The 20,804-nt window shown below is 46.6% G+C and overlaps 1 protein-coding gene across 2 annotated transcripts in view; it reads left to right on the top strand.

The window, feature by feature from the left end:
* The window catches only part of EGFL6 (EGF like domain multiple 6), a 59,765-nt gene that overhangs the window by 16,635 nt on the left and 22,326 nt on the right, over positions 1 to 20,804 (top strand). For both annotated transcript variants that reach the window (XM_027608562.2, XM_027608560.2), the window contains exons 2-7: positions 4,422 to 4,534; positions 8,721 to 8,813; positions 12,855 to 12,974; positions 15,584 to 15,703; positions 18,017 to 18,151; positions 20,138 to 20,260. In XM_027608562.2, coding sequence (XP_027464363.1) covers positions 4,422 to 4,534; positions 8,721 to 8,813; positions 12,855 to 12,974; positions 15,584 to 15,703; positions 18,017 to 18,151; positions 20,138 to 20,260 — 704 coding nt within the window. The remainder of the gene's footprint in view (positions 1 to 4,421; positions 4,535 to 8,720; positions 8,814 to 12,854; positions 12,975 to 15,583; positions 15,704 to 18,016; positions 18,152 to 20,137; positions 20,261 to 20,804) is intronic.

Genomic DNA, 20,804 nt, shown 5'->3' with positions numbered 1-20,804 from the left:
TAAATAATGAATGCATGCTCTAATCCATTACCAAGTCTTTTGGTTCCACCTTGAATCTATCCATTTTTCCTCGCTGTCTCTGCTACTGCTCTAGTCCAAAAGACCAGAATCTTCCAAGCCAACTGGTATCCCTGCTTCCATCTGTCTCCATCTCATCCATTTTCCAGACTGCTGCCATGATAATATTTTTCCCTAAGGGAAAATGTTATCAGATAAACTCCCTACTCAAAATCCCTCTGTGCTGCCCTATTGCCATTCAACTATCAGGCTTCATAGCCCGAGCTTGACTAACATGACGCTCTGTGCTGTAACCCGCTCATCTCCCTCCCTTTGCTCCACTCCTGTGGTCTTCTATCAGTTCCTCGAGCACAAGCATCGTGTCTCTTACCCTGCACTCATTCTGTGACTTCTGCTTGTAATATGCTTTCCCTCATCTTATGTGGTTGACTTCTCTTTATCTTCCATTTCACTTAAAGGTGCACCCTCAGAGAGAACATCTTGGATCCATTCAACCAGAGTGTGTTTCTTTGCTTTAAGCTTCTGTAGCTGACCGAATATGTTTAGTGCCTCTGTTACCCTCACCCTCTTGTCTAAAAGCTTGCAGTCAGGGACCCTATCCACCATGTTTATCTCTGTATTTCCGGTACCTATCCCAGTGCTCAATACATATTCATGTTCTATTGAATAAGCTGGGGCTTGGGGCATCAGGAAAATAAGTAAGGTCCTCCCTTGCAAACCTATAGTCAAGAAGTTGGCAGGTCATCTCCAAAGTATTGATAGATTGAAATCTAATTAAATGAATCCCCCATTCCTTATAAAAATATAGAATTAAGGGGGCACCTGCATGGCTCAGTCGGTGAAGCATCTGCCTTCGGCTCAGGTCATGATCTCCAGGGTCCTGGGATGGGGCCTGCATCGGGCTCCCTGCTCAGCAGGGAGTCTGCTTCTCTCTCTCTCTCCCCCTCTGCCCCTCCCCCCGACTCACGTTCACTGGCTCTCTCTCTCTCCAGTAAATAAGATTTTATTTATTTATTGGAGAGAGAGAACAAGCGGTGGGGAGGGGCAGAGGGAGAGAAAGAGAGAAGCAGACTCCCTGCTGAGCAGCGAGCCCGATGCAGGCCCCATCCCAGGACCCTGGAGATCATGACCTGAGCCGAAGGCAGATGCTTCACCGACTGAGCCACCCAGGCGCCCCCGTAAATAAAGTCTTAAAAAAAACTGCAGTAAGATACCACTTCCCACCAACTAGAATGGCTGTAATAAAAAAAAAAAAAGGACAATAACAAGTGCTGGTAAGGATGGAGAAATTGGAACCCTTATACACTGCTCATGGGAATGGAAAATGGAGTAGCCATCTTGGAAAAGAGTCTGGCAGTTCCTCAAAAAGTTAAACATGGTTACCATATGACCTAGCAATTCCACTCCTAGGTATATACCAGAGAGAAATGAAAACATATGTCCGTACAAAAACTTGTACACCAGTGTTCGTAGCAGCATTATTCGTTAGAGCCAAAACATGGAAACCACCCAAATGTCCATCAACTGATGACTGGATAAACAAATGTGGTCCATCCATACAATGGAAGGTTATTCAGCCATAGAAAGGAATGGAGTACTATTACATGCCACAGCATGGACGAACCTTGAAAGCATATTAAGTGAAAGAAGCTGGACATAAAAGGTCACATAGTGTACGATTACATTTCTGTGAAATGTCCAGAAAAGGCAAATCCAGAGACAAAGAGTAGATTTGTGGTGACCAGGGGTTGGAGGATTGGGGGGCGGGGAATTGGGACTAACTGCTAATGGGGATGGTGTTTCTTTTTGGAGGGAGGGAAATGTTCTGGAATTAGATAGTGGTGATGGTTGCATAACATAGTGAATGTACTAAAAATTACTGCATTTTATTATGTGAGTTATATCCATTTTAAAAATGCTACACAAAGATTCTTAAGTACATCATTTTGTGTGGACTAGCACTTATTTACTCGACACACTTTATGTTCAGTAGTCTGCAGTTTCTTGTTTGGGAATTGTTAGTTATGTGCAGATGGGGTCAAGATTGCGGTATCCCCTGCAGAATTGTTAGTAATGTCCAGATTCGATTATGTAAGGTGACTGTATTATTATAATACTTACCATGCTGTCCTCTACTGCAGTGTATCTGTTTATAATGGTTTGGGAATTTAAGAGAGTAAAGATTGGGTCTTTATCATCACTTTACGGGCCTAAGACAGTACTTGGAATATCGCAAGTACTGAATAAATGTTTCACTTGCAGTAGAACTTAACAAGGGACAGTTGGCAGTGCCTAGAGACATTTTTGCCTGCCACAGCTGGAGAGTGGGTGCTTCTGCCATCTGTAGGTAGAGGCCAGGGATGCTGGTACATCAACCCTGGCTGAGATGCACAGGACAGCCCCCAACAGCAAAGATTTCTCTGGCCCAAATGTCAGTTGTATAGAGGTTGAAAAACCCTGTTCTAAATTGTTGAGCCGGGCGCCTGGGTGGCTCAGTCGGCGAAGCGTCTGCCTTCGGCTCAGGTCATGATCCCGGGGTCCTGGGATCGAGCCCCACATCGGGCTCCCTGCTCAGCAGGGAGCCTCCTTCTCCCTCTGCCACTCCCTTTGCTTGTGCTCTCTCTCTCAAATAAATAAATAAAATTTAAAAAAAAATAAATGGTTGAGCAAATGACTTACAAATCCCCCAAATTAGTTTCATCAGAAGATGGAAAAAAAAAAAAGGTCCCTTTAAGGAAAATTAAATCATAAAATCATCCTTGCATTTGGTGTTCGCAGTTAATGAAATGTCCCAGACCATATCTTTGTGGCTCTTAACTGAAGAACCACGTGGGTGGGAGAGGCAGAGCGCAGGGGGGACCTGCAAGGCTGTGGCACTTCCCAACGTTGACCAAGGATTATTAACTTGCAGAGAATTCAGTCCTGCAGCAGAAAGCACATGGTCAAATGTGCACTCCTTGTCTGTTAAAGAGCCCAGGAACCATTTTACATTGAATTTAATCTGCCCAAGGAAACAATCCCAGCCCTCCACAAAATACACAACTCAAGTCTTTTCTTCTGGAAGCTGGTGGCAGCCCTGCCCACTACTAACTAGGTCAGTAGGTACGTAACTGTGCAGTGAGGTCCAGTCGTGGCCCAGAATGCTGAGGGGCACTTGGTGGCCAGGCTCACTCCTTCGGGTCTCTGGATCAGGGGTCAGCAAGCTAAGGCCTGCAGGTCAAGGCTGGTGGCCCTCTGTTTCTACATGACCTGTGAGCTAAGCCTGGTTTTACCCTTTTTTTTTTTTTTTTTTTTTTAAGATTCTATCCATTTATTTGACAGAGAGAGAGCACAAGCAGGGGGAGCGGCAGGCAGAGGGAGAGGGAGAAGCAGGCTCCCCGCTGAGCAGGGAGCCCGATGTGGGGCTCGATCCCGGGACCCCGGGATCATGACCCGAGCCGAAGGCAGATGCTTAACTGACTGAGCCACCCAGGCACCCCTGGTTTTACCTTTTCAACTGGTTAAAGCTAAACCAAAGGAAGAATGATATTACATGACCCGTGGAAAGTATATTAAATTCAAATTTCGGTGTCCATAAATAAAAGTTTTATTGAACCCAGTTATGCCCATCTGTTTGCTGTTGGCCACTGTTGCCTGTCTAGCTGCTCTTGGGCATGGACAGAGACCGCTCGACCCTCCTGATGGCAAAGCCTACAGTATTTACCATCTGACCCTTTCTGAAAAGCATTTGCCAACCCCTGCTCTACGGTTAAAGAGTTTAGCAAATGGTGTTCCTAGGAGGCAGTGAGGAATGAGAAGCCACCCTGGGCTGGAGTCCCTGACATGTGGCTCTGCTGGGGACGTGGCTGTACCCCACTGGGCTGGCGCTTCCTCATCTGGGCACGAGAGGGCTTTGCTGGAGGCTCTCTGGAGCCCTTCCAGCTCTGAACTGTCTGGGGTGTGTGGAGAGTCCGGTCTGTATGGTGGTTCCCAGGTGACCGATGAGGTAAACGCACAGCACTCTTGTCGGGGCCAGAACCACGGGGCCAGAGCGTCACATTACCACACTCAGCGCTGGAGCAGACACAGACCTGGACCGCCCCTGTGTCTGTTCAGAGCAGACTGGAAAATTGGCACTGGACAGGGTTTGGAGACAAGCTCTTGGCCACTTTCATGCGCCCTGGTTTTATAGATTATGTAACCGGATTCTTTTAACCCCGGGGAAGAGAGAAATGGACAACACTAAAGATTGGAGAAGGCTGGCAACCCCAAATTCAGGCTTTCAGGATCTAATTGAGCCCTTAGGTCAGGTTTATTGAATTTCACCAGGTAATTGTCATCTCTCCTGTTCATTTACTGGCAGGAAAGAGTCTCTGTCACCCTTTTTGTGTTCTCCATATTAACATGCGACTCTTTACCCACAGCCCAAAGGATCATGGGCTGTCCACGTCCGCGCTGCAGCTCGGGGTCTGTCGCTATGGGACTAAGCTGGCCTGCTGCTATGGCTGGAGAAGGAACAGCAAGGGAGTCTGTGAAGGTAATTGTGTGAAAACTTAGACCACTCTGGGATGGAGTCGTAGGCCAGTGTCCTTGGGTTTTTATCCGGGACACCATAAGCTGTCACCAAATTGTCCACCCATTGTCACCAAATCCCTTAATCTGTTAAATAGGATAAACGCACAACCACATGTCCCATACACTTTAGGTGCTACTGTGGATCATGCTGGATTATACTCGATAAAGCACAGAAATGTTAGCTTGTTTTGGTAAGAATAACAGTACTACCTTCTTTCTGTCTCTGCCCCAAACTCCTCCTCTCTAGCTGGTTCAAAAATATCTGGATAGACCACAGGTGAAGACAGAACTCGATAATATCCAGAATCTCTAAACCATTGAAAAGCACTGATAAGGCTCCTACGGGCTCAGTATCATGCAAAATCTTCCACCAGCAGTTACCTGGTGACAAGATGACACGAGTATCAAGATACTAGAAAAAATATTTGAAGAGCATTATTGCCTCCCCAGATAAAGAAAGTTAGAACACCCCCCTGGGGCTTTGTCAATTCAAAAAGAGGGTGGGTCCTCACACTGACTGGGTCTATAGTGTCATGATCAAGGGCATTGTCTTGGGGATGTCAGAATGATGTGGGTGACCTTGGGTGTGGTATGTAAGCCGGCTGAGGCTCCACTTTGTCAGCAACATGGAGAGATTAATCCCTAGTTCAGAGGGGAAGGAGTGTAAGCATTAAAGGGTATGCTCATTACCTGGCATGCATAGAAAATATCTCCTAAATCACCCTTGACTCAGAAAGGACCAGTGACTCTCCTGTCCCTTCAAAGCACATGTGGTGCAGGCATTACATGTTGCTGTATTCTTTTTCTAGGCACAGCACATTTTTATGGGAAGGCAGTCAGGTGGAAAGGGGCAAAAACCACGTGGACCGCATGATTTGGAGTCTTAGAGTTACACGAGCCTCAACACCTCCTGCCATAAAACTTACATGTCTCTGGTGAATAAATGAGGGTGAGCTTTGGCTTTTTGTAAGGTCTACTCTGTAACTAAATCAAAGCAATTTGGCCACGCCGCAGACAGCCGGTACATTCTTGATGTTTTTGTGGACAATGTAATACCATAGGCGGGAAAGAATTTAAAGCGAGCTGTTTAAAAGAGCACGTGCCGAGGGTTCAAGCACAATGCTCAGTAGGCACGTTTGGCAAGCCCAAGAGCTCATCAGCACCCCCGCCGCCCTGGTGAAATGTTCAGGTATTAAATTGCAATGATGTTTGTATCTAAAATCTGTTGTTGTATTATATCCAATTTGTATGGTCCTTCTTGACGGTAAAGTCATCTGCTCCTTGAAGCACCAAGTAACGGGGAGATGAGCCCCTGATTGCCAGATCTCGGATTCCTAAGCCAGAGCGTGGGCTGTGTGGTAATGAGACGAGAACCCATGCCCACTTGCCCGAACAGGCAGAGTTGCACCCCAGCCTGGGAGACCCCAGTCCTCCCGGACTCCACTTCCATCCATCTGTTCACCCTTCGTTCCTCCAGAGGCCCTGACTCCATGCTGGAGCTTTCTAGATCTTGGCTCCTGTCCTGCCTAAATCTACTCCCAGGGCGGGATGGCTCAGCTCTGTATCATTAACCTTCAAATGTATGTCACTTAGCAAGATGTGGTAAGAGTCGTCCCTGAACAAATCTCAATGAACAGCTGCAGATGGAGGAGTTAGAGGGAGGACTGAACAAGAACTCTAGCTAAAGTACACGTAAATCTCAGGCCATTTTAGACATAAACTAAATTTCCCTGTGCTGTAGACTGGCTGTTCAAGTCACAGATCCAAGGTCGCTGGAAATTGAAAACATCTTGCTGGAGCTTTGACCTTATAGCAGCAAGGGTATTATTCGCCATTTCTCTTATGTTCTATTTGGCGTTGATCCTGGCTTTCCTATCTGGCCCACATTGGAAATAACTTTCCAGGGAGCAATCAGAGGTATTCAAGGCTTAAAAAAGTAAAAAAAGTTATTTTTCTAACATCTAAACCTAAAGCTGCATCTCCAAGAGCATATCCATAACAAAATAGACACTGGAAAGCAAAATTCTTTTTTGTCTCCAGGAGGGAAAGAATTTTGCCGAGAAGCATTTATTCCTTACCTTCTCACTTATGGTTTATTCAGAGCCATAAAATGTTTCCCTGTTGAAAGGTCTATACGGATTACTTTATTTACTGTTTGAAACTATTTGAGTGTCTAACATATCCACAGCACTATTAAATGCAGCAGGAGAAACAAAGATGAATGTTTAAGTCCCCGTTCTGAAGGGGATGGGAACCAGGTAGTAGATAGAAGTGAAGGATAGAAGCCAAATATATGTCTGATTATTTCGTAAGATGGAGCCTGATCAATTTCATGGGCGAGGCCTGCCCCAGTTTTGTGGAAATCTCAAAGTTGAGTGGAATTCTAATATGGCCAGAGAAATCACTGCAGGCTTCTGGAAGACGGGCTCATGCAAGGTAGCTGTTGAAGGATCAGGAGGATATTAAGCACTGGAGGGTGGGGATGGGGTGCCCCAAGGCGGGGCTAACAAGACAGGAAGGGGCAGAAAGTGTCCAGTTTGGAGAACAGCAGACAATCTAGTTTGACCACAGTGTTGCCTACATGTAGGGAGCAGAGTAGGCCAAAGGTACAAACTAACATGGAAGCTGGGTCATGGTGATGATACCTGTACGATATTCCAAGGGCAATAAAGATTATTTGGCGACTTCTGTGCAAGGCATGGCATGACTGGAGTCGCGCTCTTGGAATATCAGTTTAATGTCGTATCTGACATCAGATTTCCTAGGAGCAGAGCCTGTAAAGGGGATTCTTGTATCAAACATCTGTTGCAGGGTGCTCTGCAGAGAAATCTGTAAGGGAGTGAGGGAATAGGGGAAGGAGCCAGGCAAAGACGTGGTTTCAAGAGAGGTCTAGCTTCAGCCTGATCCCACAGGGAGTTCTACACCACAGACTTTGTCCTGCCCCGAAAGCGGGGGCTAGGCTGTTAGACCCCATATCAGTTAAACACCAGGTCACAGGCTGTGGTGGGGAGAAGCAGGGGCAGGGAGGGGGCGGGGTGCGGGGGGGGGGGCAGGTGCAGTGTAATATCCCAGGTATCTGTGGGCAGCATGATTCCCATTAGCTAGATGAGTGTCTGTTCAATGAATGACTTGGGTGGTAGAAGCAGGGATAGGATGTTGTCACTGATGAGTTTGGGGACAAGAGAAGATAGAGATGAATGGGATTTTGAGTCCAGGTGACTGGGAGATAAATGTGAACATTAACAAAGAATAGGGTTTGGGGTCAAGGGGGAGATGCTGGGGTTGAGCCAGGGACTCAACAGGAAGGGAAGTAGACGGCATTGCTGGCTGAGTCATTGCTGAGTCATCTTTTCAGGCGCTGGCCAGTTCCTGAGCTCCTACTAGATCCAGAAGCTGCTCAGGGCTCCTGACTCCCTCTAGACTCCTCTCTCATTCATTTTTCTTTTGTCTGCTCCCCTCCTTCTCTTTGGCTTTTCCCCTATTCCTTTCGTCCTATCCACCGTCTCTTCGCCCTACCTCCCCCCTTTGGGCCAGACTCAAACATCCCATCACCTTTGACTCTTTCTTCTTGCCCCCAACCCCCTCAAACTTGCTATTCTCGGTGTCTCTCCCATCCCTTCTTTCACCCAACAGATATTTATGGAGTGCCCGATTTGTGTCAGGCGTCTGGATACAGAAGTGAAAAAAAACCACAACAGCCCAGAAGAAACACCTCATGCCGCCATCCTCTGCCTCCTCATGATGCTTCTAGTTCCCATCCTTAGGGCTGGAAGTTGCACCTCCCTGCCTGCCCTCTGTGGCTCCATCATTTTGACTGATCACACACAGCTTTAAAAATAGAGTTTGATCATTCAAAAGCGAACTAGGAGAGAAAATATGGAAGACAAAAAAGAGGCCAGTGACAGAAAGAAGGAGGACCTTGGCACTTGACCCAGGATGGCTCTGGAGTCCCTTCCAGCTCCCACATTGCACTTCTTTTATTAAATGTTTTTGTGTTTATATGCAAAACTAGCTGACTGTGGTCTGGGAGGCTTTGTTTTCCTTTGAATGTCACTTGGAGGCATGGCAGTGCTAAGCAAAGTTATGATAAACTTGGATAAGCTCGTACTCCTGTTCTTTTACCGTCAAAACACCTTTCCCTTCCACAGCTACGTGTGAACCTGGATGCAAGTTTGGTGCGTGTGTGGGACCAAACAAATGTAGATGCTTTCCAGGATACACCGGGAAAACCTGCAGTCAAGGTCAGTACTACACGCTGGGGTCCAAATACAAACGTACCCCAGAGCTCTCAGAAGCTATGCAATCATTGCAGCAGCGTTTGTGATGACAAACACTCCCGTGCCCGCCATTTTGTAGGTTGTAAGTCGAATCTTCAAATGAAAGGGTTTCAGACCTAGGTCTCTCAATCAGTCTCTTCTAGAAAAATATAAAAGTCATTCCAATATTGTTGTTAAGATGCCAGATCAAAGGCCTTTTTTTTCTCCTGTCAAATAACTTTTTTTTTCTAAAATGATTTTCATCGTGTTTTTCCACTACCAAAGTAATGCATAGTTTTTACTGAAAAAAGCCCCCAAAGATGCAAAAGGATATAAATTAAAAAGTGGGAGTTTCCGCCCCCCCTCCCCCCCCCCCCCCGGTCCCTCCTTGAACTAGTGTGAACAGTTTGTCCTCAATCCCTGAAGGGCCCTTCTCTGGGTCGGTCCGTTCTTACTGCATGTGTGGGTCAGCACATACAGAGTTAGCTCGTGCTTCTTAAGGCTGTATCCTCAGCCCCGATGCAAACGCTTTTATCGTTTGTGTAAAAAATACTTCGTTTAACCACTCTCGCCTACCTTGTCTCCAATTTCTCGCCATTACAAGCTGTGCTAAGTCAGACATCATTCTACACATATCCTTGCACCTTTGAGTATTTTTATAGGATAAACGTCTGAAAATAGAATTGTTGGGTTGAATGACATGCATGTTTTTATTATAATTGACATATTTTAAAACGTACTTTAGGACTTATCATAAGCTGTTTATCCGAAGATATTGAAGAGTGTATTTATACTGTTGAGCACAGTGGTTCTCAACTTGGGCAATTTTATTCCCCAGAAAGAGTTGCCAGATAAAATATAGATCTCAAGTTCTGATTTAAATTGCAGAGAAACAGCAGATAATTTTATAGAGTGCGTAGGTCTTAAATATTGCACGAGACACACGTCTACTAAAAAAGTATCAGTTAATTATCTAAAATTCAAATTTAACTGGGCATCCCGTATTTCTGTTTGCTCAATCTGGGAACCTTACCCCAGGGGACATCTGGCAAGGTCTGAAGACGTTTGGGGGTGCTCCTGGCATCCGGTGGTTGGAGCCCAGGGAGGCTGCTCAGCCTCCTACAGTGCGCAGGGCGGCCCCCACCGCAGAGAATGGTCTGACTCTTGGCTGAGGCCAAGAGACCTGGGCATGAAGAAGCCTGCTGTAATTAAGTGTCCACAGTCCGATAATGCAGTTGAGCTGAGAGCAGCCCATCAAGTTCAGCTGTCCTTGGGGCTGCCGGGCTTCTGGAGGGAAGGATGGAGTCCCAGAGATGGGCAGGCAGCCACTCCACTGTGCCACCCCCAGGCCTCACTGCCAAGCCCCGAGGTTGGCCGCATACACTGAAATAGCTACCAGCCCTGCAGCTCAGAGGGGACTCTCTGAGTCTCTGCTGTCCCACCACCAGAAGAGGCCAGCACCCTAGGGTGCTTCTGAGAACCTCACCCACCTGCTTGACTGAGGCGCATCAAGGATTGTGCTCTCGTAAGTAATGACCCAGCACGTCCCTTACCAGAGGGGATTCACACCAGAAAACCTGTTTCTCTGTATCGTCCTGGATTCTGTACCAACATATCTTCTGCAGAGGTTTGGAAGAGAGAAGATATTTTTCATGCTGGTTTTCAATTCCCGGTAAAATATTAGTGTCGAGGGAGTGGTCTAGTTGGCTCAGTTTCGGGACTTTCTGTTCCCTCCCGCAGCTTTCCTGGCCCCTGGGTGGCATGAGCAAAGTCCTTATCCATTAATGGTGACAGGCCTCAGCCCTCCCCTGTGCTGTCTTTCCCCCCAAATCCTTCTTCCACATGACGAATGAGTCACCTCTGAGTTAGGGCCAAGGGATGGGGTATTCCTGGATTTGCCATTAATGTCCAATTCGCTTTTTCCAGTTCCCCCTTTTGAAGGGGTTAGAACCCATGCGGGAGAAGGTAGAGTGGAGGGGATAAGCAATGGACGAAGAGCTTTCAAATGTCCCACTAAGACGTCAGAAAATTCCTGTACAAGGTTCTTGTCAGAGGCGAAAGCAGCCACTCCTCTATTTTCAAGGGTACGCTTGGCCTGTTTCCCTGCTGAATTTTGGTCTTACACAGAATTTGACTCTTTTCTCCTTTCTGTATCTTCCTCGAAGGAGTTAAGCCATGAGGTACCCACACTGACCACATTTCCAAAGATAAGCTCCTCTACCCAGGATCGCTTTTTTTTTTAAAGATTTTATTTATTTGGGCACCTGGGTGGCTCAGTCAGTTGGGCGTCTGCCTTCGGCTCAGATCAAGATCCCGGGGTCCTGGGATTGAGTCCCTTGTTGGGCTCCCCTGTCTCAGCAGGGAGCCTGCTTCTCCCTCTGCCTCTGTCCCTCCCCCGTTTGTATGCGCTCTCCCTCTGTCAAATAAATGAAGAAAATTAAATTTAAAAAAATATATTTTTATTTATTTGAGAGAGATAGAAAGCACATGAGTGGGTGGGCAGGGGCAGAGGGAGAAGCCGACTCAGCCTGAGCGGGAGCCCCATGTGGGGCTTGATCCCAGAACCCTGAGATCATGACCTGAACCGAAGGCAGACGCCCAACTGACTGAGCCATGCAGGTGCCCCAAAAAGTCATTCATTCTTAGTATTTAAATTCTTTTTAGGAAACACTGAGACACACAGAGAAGAAAGTCACCCTCAGTCTTAGCCCCTGGAGATAACCATTATTGGCATTGAGAGCGTAGCCTCCCAGGCTTAAATGGTGTCCTACAGCCTCACCACCGATAGCTGCCTGTCAGGGCTCCCTCTGGAAGGGTGTGAGCCAACACAAGTTAGTCGGTGTGGGGCTGCCCAAAACAGGAACAACTGAAAGGAGGCATCGCTGTGGGCACCTGTCATAGGCAGCCTGGGACAGTACTAAAGGCTAAGGTATCTAAATTGTATTTCTAGCCTTTTATTCTAGTATTATACACACAGAATTGTGCACATATCAACAGTGTACTGCTCAATGAATTTTCAAATCCATCCACACATAACCAAGAAACAGAAACTCAGTAGCCTTCCTGGAGACCCCTCCTGCTCCCCTCCAGTGACTTGCCCCCCACCCCCAAGGAGCTCTATCTTGACCTTTTACACCACAAATTAGTTGTGCCTGACTTTTTTTTTAAGATTTAATTTATTTATTTGAGAGAGCATGAATGGGGAGAGGGGCAGAGGGAGAAGCAGACTCCCCGACATGGGGCTCCATCCCAGGACCCTGGGATCATGACCTGAGCGGAAGGCAGACACTTAACTGACCGAACCGCCCAGGTGCCCCTGTGCCTGGCTTTTTTTTTTTTTTTTTTTAAGATTTTATTTTTAAGTAATCCGTACACCCAATGTGGGGCTCAAACTCACAACCCCGAGATCGAGAGTTGCATGCTCCACTGACTGAGCCAGCCAGGCGCCCCTTGCCTGATTTTTAACGTACTCCTTTGTCTCCAGCTTCTTCCGCTCACTCTCGTGGTTGTGAGCTTCATCCGTTGTGCCTTGGAGCTATAGTGTGTTCAGCCTCATTGCTGTGTAGTATTCCTTCGCACGAGTATACAAGTCATCCCTCCTGCCCTCTGTTGGGAGATGTTTGGGTTCTTTCCAGCTTGGGGCTATTAAGAATACTGCTACTGTGATCATTTTAGTACGTGTTTTCTTGGTGGGCGCACATCCACGTTGCCGTTGGGGATCTAGTCAGGAGTGGAATCGCTAGGTCATGGGTATCCGTGTCTCTAGCTACAGTAGATTCTGCCAAAGAGTTTTCCAAAGTGGTTGTGCCCATTTGCCTCCCCTCTGCCGGTGCATGATTGTCCTGTTTGCCCCCACATCGTCATTAGTCCTTCAGAATGGGGTTTTACTGATGATTGGAGAAGAGGTGAGTCATTGCCCTGTGTACCCACCCCCACCGGTGGGATCCAGGGAAGCCAATGCAACTCTCCATCTTGATGTTTCCTGATCCAGTTAGCCTCTCTTCATGTTCTGCCTGCCCCCTGCAGATGTAAACGAGTGTGGAGTAAAACCCCGGCCGTGCCAACACCGGTGTGTGAATACGCACGGGAGCTACAAGTGCTTTTGCCTCGGCGGCCACATGCTCATGCCAGATGCCACATGTGCGAGTAAGTTCCAATGGCCAGGCTGCTCACGCTCATCCTTTGAGACTAGATGTTTGCCGTAGACTAGATGTTTGTCATAGACTAGATTTTTTTTTTTTAAATCATGGTAAAATAAATATAACATGAAATTCACCATTTTCAACCGTACAATTCAGTGGCATTTAGTACACTTACAATGCTGTACAACTGTCACGACTGTCTAATTCTAGAACATCGTCATCACCCCAAAAGAAAACCCTGTGCCCATTACCAATCACTCCCCATTCTTCCTCGCCAGCCCCCCCCCCCCACCTCACCCACTAATCTGCTTTCTGTCTCTCTGGATTTGCCTATTCTGGATAGCTGCTTTTTAAAGAAAGAGGCTAATTGGGGAGAAAAATAAATTCTATCTCTCTATATATGCAGCGCGTATGGGGTTTCTTCATGAAAATAAGCATGTTGTTTTAGGGAGGTGATAACGTTTAAATTCCATCTTGGGACATCAGTTCTTCCCACCAGCTGCCTTTCTCACGCCCCTTGCCCCATGCTCAAAGATTAGTGACTCTCGTTGGAAATAACATTCCGATTCACGTTCCCGAAAAAGAAAAGCCGTTCTGTGATAAAGAGAAACCTATGTCCCGTGGGAGGTAAGAGTATACCCACTCATTTATCCAGAGCAAATCAGGTTTAATATTGCAGCTGAAAGGCAAACCCACCCTCCCTGCCTGTCTCCCTTCCTCCCCTCTTCCCCCCTCCCATCTCTCTTTCCTTTGTACCGTAGCCCCCACCAAACCTGGAAGCTTATGGCTGCTGCTAGCTTCCTAGGGTTACAGAGTTATGGACTCCCTAGCCCATCTGGGACTTTGCGACAGTTACACAGTCTTGGCTAGTGCATGGTTTGCTGCTCCCCTGGCTTGTCCTTGTGTTTTCCGTCCTTGGCAAAGGGCCCCAACACCACCAGTCACCTAGATCCTCTGTTGGCAAGAAGGCTTAAGAGATAAAGCAGACACTCGAAATCTTTTTAAAAATCCTGATTGTTATAAATAAGAGACAAATATGTATATAATATATATGATGTTATATATAACATAATATGTAGTTGAATGAATTCTTATAAGGCGAGCACCCATGTAACCACTACCAAGGGGAATTTTACCAGAACCCGCCCCTCCATACCCCATCACGGGAACCACTATCTAGGCTTTTATAGTGATCGCTTAACATTTTTTAAAAGATCTATGCTAATGGATGTTTTGAAACATTCCATGAAAGCCCAATCAGTGCCAAAAAAGGTATGTTTTCCCAAATGGAAGGACAGGATTAGGTAAATGTTGAAGACTAATTTTAAAAGAAGGCAACTAAAGAGAAGAGAGAATAAAGGGGAAATGTTATCATTGGTAGGTGTTTGTTATATTACCTTGATGTGTGTACCTTCTTTGTCTATTTCCGTATATGAAAGGGTTGCTCGGGCCTCCCTGTTTAGAGCTCAAAGCATCCGGGGAGCCCCGGACCCCTCTCCTGATTTTATTTCACTTGGTTCCTGGCAGTTTCTTTTGTCCCGCTGGGTGATCGGCATATTATGGATGGCACTGGATAAAGGGAGAGCGTATTCACTGCACTTCCCTGTTGGAGACACCTGTGATCCATATATTGTAGACTCCTGCTAAGGAAATGCATTTTTGTGAGATAAGTTGTGTTTAGCAACAAGTGACAGAAAAATCCACCTAAATTATCTCATTTACCTAAAAAGCTGGAGGCAGGCAGTTCCAGAACAGCTCAGTAAGGACTCACTCTCTGCCATTTTCAGGGTACTGATTTTATGCTCATGCTTGTGACCTCGTAGTCACAAGATGGCTGCCCCAGCTCCAGACATCACACATACATTTAAGGGAGGCCTGACAAAGGGGAGAGGAGTGATGCCAGTGAATGAATGACTCTTTCACTCTTGTCCCTTTCATCATGCAGCAGCATCTTTTCCAGAAGCCCCGCTCCCTCCAGCAGACTTATCTTTATATCTCTTTGGCCACAGCTGGGTCCTATGGCCACCCATCGTTGCTGCAAGGGAAGCTGGGATGAAGACAAGTAACTGGCTTTCCAGCCTCAGTGATGGGAGTGGCGAGAGGAAAAGGGGTCCAGGATGGCTTTGGGGTAGCCAGTCAGTCATATTTGCCACGTTTTAATACAGGCATGGAAATGACCAGGTCTCGCGACTTGAGTGGCTCTCGTTGAGGCTGGGTATGTATGGAGAGATCTGTAGAATGGATTTTGTCCCCCTGACGACTCAGATTGATGATCTCCATCAGAGGTTGCATTTCCGCCTAGAGAGGCCAGCCGGGTGACATAAAGGCGTGATGAGAGAATGTACAAGAGGAGAGAGGATGCAGCCTTTGGTAACCAAGGGGTGCCTGCCCGACCTAAAGACAGGCAAATTTAACACACTGGCCCACAGAAGAGACCGTGGCGCCACCAAGACACCACCCTTGCCCAGACCCATTTGGGCCTCAGACAGTGATGCTCATCCTGTAATACATCCCATATATGACACCGAATGTCCTAGAATGCAGAGATCCTTTCTCACTGAGGGCTTTTTATCGGCTCGGGAGGAGAAGGCTAACGCTTGCGTACGTTTTCAGACTCCAGGACGTGTGCCGTGACGAGCTGCCAGTACGCCTGCGAAGACACGGAGGAGGGGCCGCGCTGTCTGTGTCCGTCCTCGGGCTTGCGCCTGGCCCCCAATGGGAGAGTCTGTATAGGTAGGGCAGCCCGGCTCGCCTCCATTCCTCCTTCCCCCTCTACTGATTTCCTTCTCTGTCATTCAGCACAATCTGCTTGTTGACTAGACTGAAAGTAGAGATTTCTGCCCATTTCTGAGCCGACTGGCCACATAGACTCTAGACACACTTTGGGATGCTAGAAAGAACACTTCTCTGTTACTTTGGGATTGTCTAATGCCCTAGTGGAAAAAGGATAAAGGTAATTTTATTTTAGTATATTTACCCTGCATGTTTCACTTCAATTACCATAGAAACCTGCTACTTACTGTCATTCAGTGAATGAAACCCCAAGGGCCATTGGGCTCCATTTTGGGTTCCAGCTAATATTTTCCTACAAAAATGTATTTATGTATTTTTCGTTTTTAGATCTAAGACTATTGAGAATAATATATCCTTTTGACGTTGTTTAAGTTAGCAAGTAACCAGCTTCCCATTGTCTTTAAAGGTTGCTCTAAAGTATTCCAAAACATTTCAGTTTGAGATAGAGCCCTCATTTATAGCTTTGAATTTAATCAAATCAATGGATTAGAGCTTTGCCTCTTGCTCTCCCCTGTCTTATTTTGTGTCTTAGTTTTGGGCCCCGCAGAAGCTAACCCTGAGCAAGTAGTTGATTTGGGAGGTGATCCCAGGGAATGCTGGTTGAGGAGGAGGTGAGGGAAGGCCCCAGCGCAGGCTGAGTTCAAGGAGCAGGTTAAGCATCTGTGCCCCTCTAGGAGACAGGGGAAGCTGCTTCCAAGTTTTCCTCCTGGGTCAAGGGTGCTGGGGATTTAAGCACCAACTCCTGTTCTTTACTGACTGGGGGAGGGACACTGCTCTGGAACCTTGACTCCCCGGCACAGCCAGCCCAGCCTGGATGAGGGTCACTGCAGGATGCCACAGGGTGCAGCCTTAGGCAGGTACGGACACACTGAATGCCAAGGGCGATGGGTGGGGCACCCCACAGGGCGCCCTCAGTGACTGATGCAACACTTTCGGCTTTAGTTCCCTTGTGGATTGGAATTATGTTCAGTAACCAAACTGTATATACTCATCCTTCTGTACTTACATGCAAGTGAGCACATAGCATTAATAAGGGATATCAAACCAAATCAGAATGTTGAACGAGTTGTTGATCTTTTTTATTTAAGCAAATATCTGTGCAATTTAATATTCTTACCCGTTTACTGAAGTAGAAACATTTCTCAGCGCTGGACGCTTATTTATCCCAAATGTTCATACCTTGATAAGCTGCATTTAGAAAGTTCAGCCAAATAGGTCCTAAATCAGTGAAATACTTTTAAAAAAAAATCCCTGTACAATTAAAATTTTGGCCCTGCTCTTTGAGAGTAATCAGATTTAATTAGATTCACAGGGTTTAGCATTCCTCGGTGAAATTAGATTTATATGACAAGGCTCGTTCTTGACCAAACTGAAGTCAATTTTTACCCAGCTCTGATTTGAAGGGTGTCATTTTTATTGAAGGGAAAGATGATCTACATGAAAGTGGTCCCTGAAAAATTATTTTGGTCAACCCAACACGTATTTAGTATTTTAAGAATGCAAAGAGAACAATAAGAACAGCACCAACTTGCATGTTTAACCACAGGTCCAAATTAACAACATAAAACATGTATTCGATTTATCATTTTAAAGTAAAAGCAAAGCCCGAGTCTGGGTATTTGCCAGCCCCTCAGTAACCTGACTCTCAAGGAAAGCAGGGAAGCCTCTTGTCTGCCCAAGTTGCATCACAGCATCATTACACTTGACCCACAATCTGTGTTTAAGTGCAGTTGTAGGAAACCATGTCTCTGGTATTTGGGTCAGTATCGTGGGAGCCGTGGGGGAGCTGACCGATGAAATAATTCTTCTGTAGAAGACAACATCGAAAGTGTGTATCCGGTTTGCTTAACATGTAGTTACCTGACTCGGTTTTCAAAAGTTGTATACGCCATACAACACACATAGCCAGAGAAATATTAATTCCATCAACAACAGCATGTCATGTCTTTGTGCCAAGTGCCAGACATCCACTTCCTGCCCCAGGAGAGATGGGGATGTGAGTAGCGACAAGACAGTGAGTTGATGTCTCGAAAATGATATGTACAACGTGACGGAAACACATAAAGGAGGAGCTGTGAGTGTGCTGAGGGCATCTAGAACACTTCCCCAGGGGGCGTGATGTAGGCAGCAGAATAATCAGAGTTTTCCACCAGAGAAACTGTGTATGTGGGTGTGCGCATGTGCATGTGTGTGTGTTTTGGAGGGAGAGCGCTTCTCTTGCTATCACTGACACCTTCTGGTTCTACCTCCCAGACATCGATGAATGTGCCTCCGGTAAAGCTGTCTGCCCTTATAATCGAAGATGTGTGAACACGTTCGGCAGCTACTACTGCAAATGTCATGTTGGTTTCGAACTGAAATATGTCAGGGGCCGATATGACTGCGTAGGTAAGAGTCGGTGGCACATTTTCCTTTTGCCCTCTCCCTGCCAAACCTGTAGGCTTTGTCTACAGGTATTTGGATGTCAATTCAGTCTAGTAGTTGAACAGTCTACTGTACTGACCACTTGGACAATACAGAAGAGGTCACTTTTTTGTTTGTTTGTTTGTTTGTTTCTGGCTTTTAGGGAACTCTGGTGAGAGGAATTAGGTGAAGCCGGGTCAGTAAAAGTCTAAAGTAAGGGGCTGTCGGAGATACAGTTCTGCTTTGTGGAAATACCTCAAATATCTAGAGATGATTTTTGTGGATTTGTTGAAAATTCGGTTGGTTTTCTTTTTAATGTTTGATTCCCCGGATACATATCTAAAAATGGGAACAATAAAGCACAAAAGGAAGAATAAAAAGGTCTGTTTGATCTTGATCTCAGTGATCTGTTCATAACAGTGTCCTTCGGGGCAGGCTTTAGAAAAATGTGTGAGGGAGATGAAGGTGCGTGCTCTTTCCTCGTTCGGCCCTGTCATGGTTCAAGGTCCAAATCCCCTAAAATATGCCCTTTCCGGGTCACCGAAGCTACTCTGATAAGATTCTGTGCCTCAGTGTGAAATAAAATATTTTGGTCTTCAGTGAAGGGATTCCAAGACTGAATGAGCAAGTGAAGGGGGGTGTTTGGGAGCCCTGGGACGCACTCACATTGCCCTTGATGTAACGCAGGACGGGGCCTGCCCTACCGTGAAGGGAGATGCAGGCTCCCTGTAGATGCCTCTTCATGTAAAATGTGGAGCAAACGTGTGTACGACGGGGAACGCTAATGGGCTGGGGGGAAAGTAGGATTTCTCTCAACCCTCCATCCAGAGTATCCCAGGACATGTCCTGCGAAACCATGTTGTGGCAACGGTTGGTTCCAGGGTTTTGAACCATCTCGTGAAGCCTCCACAGCTCTTCACTCAGATCTTTTTAAACGCAAAGGCTGGCCTACACAGGCTCATAAAATCCATGTTTCTTGTGGGCTCGGCCCCCAGGCCCTGCTGCAGACCCATCCGGGAGAAGAAGCCTGTTCGCTGATACCTAGGATGTTCCACTGGACAGGGAGGGATGCACATGGAGAGCTTCCAAGAGAAACACATCTGGTGATTCTAAGTGATTAAGATCAGCATCTGAGCTCCTTTGGTGGCTAAATTAAAAACAATGGACTATTTTGTGTGCGTATGTCTCCCAAAGCGTGGAGAGCGGGTGAGACGGAGAAGAGCTTCTGGCTAATGAACTTCTCACTCGGGTAGGATTCGGCAAACTTTCCTGGTCTCCATCCAGCAGACGAGCTCAGACCAGCCTGACCCTGCTCCTGGCAGCCTTTGAACAAAATGCTGATGAATTCAGATGATGTCAACGGTTCATAGCCCACCTTATCCTTTTTTTTTTTTAAGATTTTTATTTATTTCAGAGAGAAAGAGCACAAGCTGGGGAGACAGGCAGAGGAGAGGGAGAAGCAGAGTCCCCACTGAGCAGAAAGCCCGACGTCGGGCTCAATCCCAGGACCCTGAGACCATGACCCGAGCCAAAGGCAGACGCTTCACCCACTGAGCCACCCAGGCGCCCCCTTATCTTTTGTTGGTTAGGAGTCCCAAGCCCTTCCACGTGTAGAATTTATTTTCTGGTACTGTTATTTAATTCTGAATTAGACGGATGAAAAAATTAAAAAACCCGAACGTCTTACAGATTTCGGTAGTGTTGATGAGTAGTCGAGATGCCGTGGGGGCGGCGGGCTGCAGGGAGCCCCCCAGCTCTGCATGTGCTGGTGTCAAGCAAAGGCCGGGCTCTGGGCCAAGGCGTCGGGCGTTTTGAACACCTCTCACTTCTCAGGCCCCACTCGGTTGGTTTGGCAGTGTTGAGTGGTTGGCCCTGGATTTGCTCAAGTGGTAGTCTTACGGTAAGTAAGGGATAGTCTTTTAGCAAGCCCTGCTGCCACAAAGTTGTTCACGGGAACGTTCACATTTTTAGATATAAACGAATGTGCCGTGAATACCCATACGTGCAGCCTCTACGCCAATTGCCTCAATACCCAAGGATCCTTCGAGTGTAAATGCAAGCAGGGATATAAAGGCAATGGACTTCAGTGTTCCGGTAAGTGGCGTTTGCTCATGGCGTCTTAGCTATTCTCGCTAAAGCGCTCTCTACATATCTCCTTCCTTCCTCCCTCATTTCTCTCCCTGTGTCTGTCTGTCTGTCTGCATGCACGGGTGATAGTGTGTGCATGCAGTGTTCGAAAGTTTCACTCTGCCTCAGTCTTGTCTTCTCTGCTAATCGGACCACATCTTCATTACTCACTGAAGTTGTGGGCACTAAGCTTAAAGACCAGCAAAGGTTCTGGATATTTCTCTGGTCACAACTTACTTTCAAATACTGAAAATAAGCTTTAAGGACAAATGGCGCTCTGCAGATGTTATCTGTCAGGATGGGGTAGGTTATGGTGGCAGTGACAAGCAATCCTAAAGCGTCAGTGCCTTAGAACCACAAACTTTTTAACCACATGAATCCAAACTTCCTCCAGAATACACAACCGGAGGAAAGTGTGATGAAGCTAACGTCACTTTATCTGTCATCCTCAAACCTAGATTCACATTTTTTTAAAGATTTTATTTATTTATTTGAGAGAGAGAGCACGAGC

This window comes from Zalophus californianus, chromosome X, assembly GCF_009762305.2.
Source record: "Zalophus californianus isolate mZalCal1 chromosome X, mZalCal1.pri.v2, whole genome shotgun sequence".
Classification (NCBI taxonomy): Eukaryota; Metazoa; Chordata; class Mammalia; order Carnivora; family Otariidae; genus Zalophus; species Zalophus californianus.
Note: the sequence above shows the minus strand (reverse complement) of the source record. Positions and strands in the feature narration are given on the sequence as shown.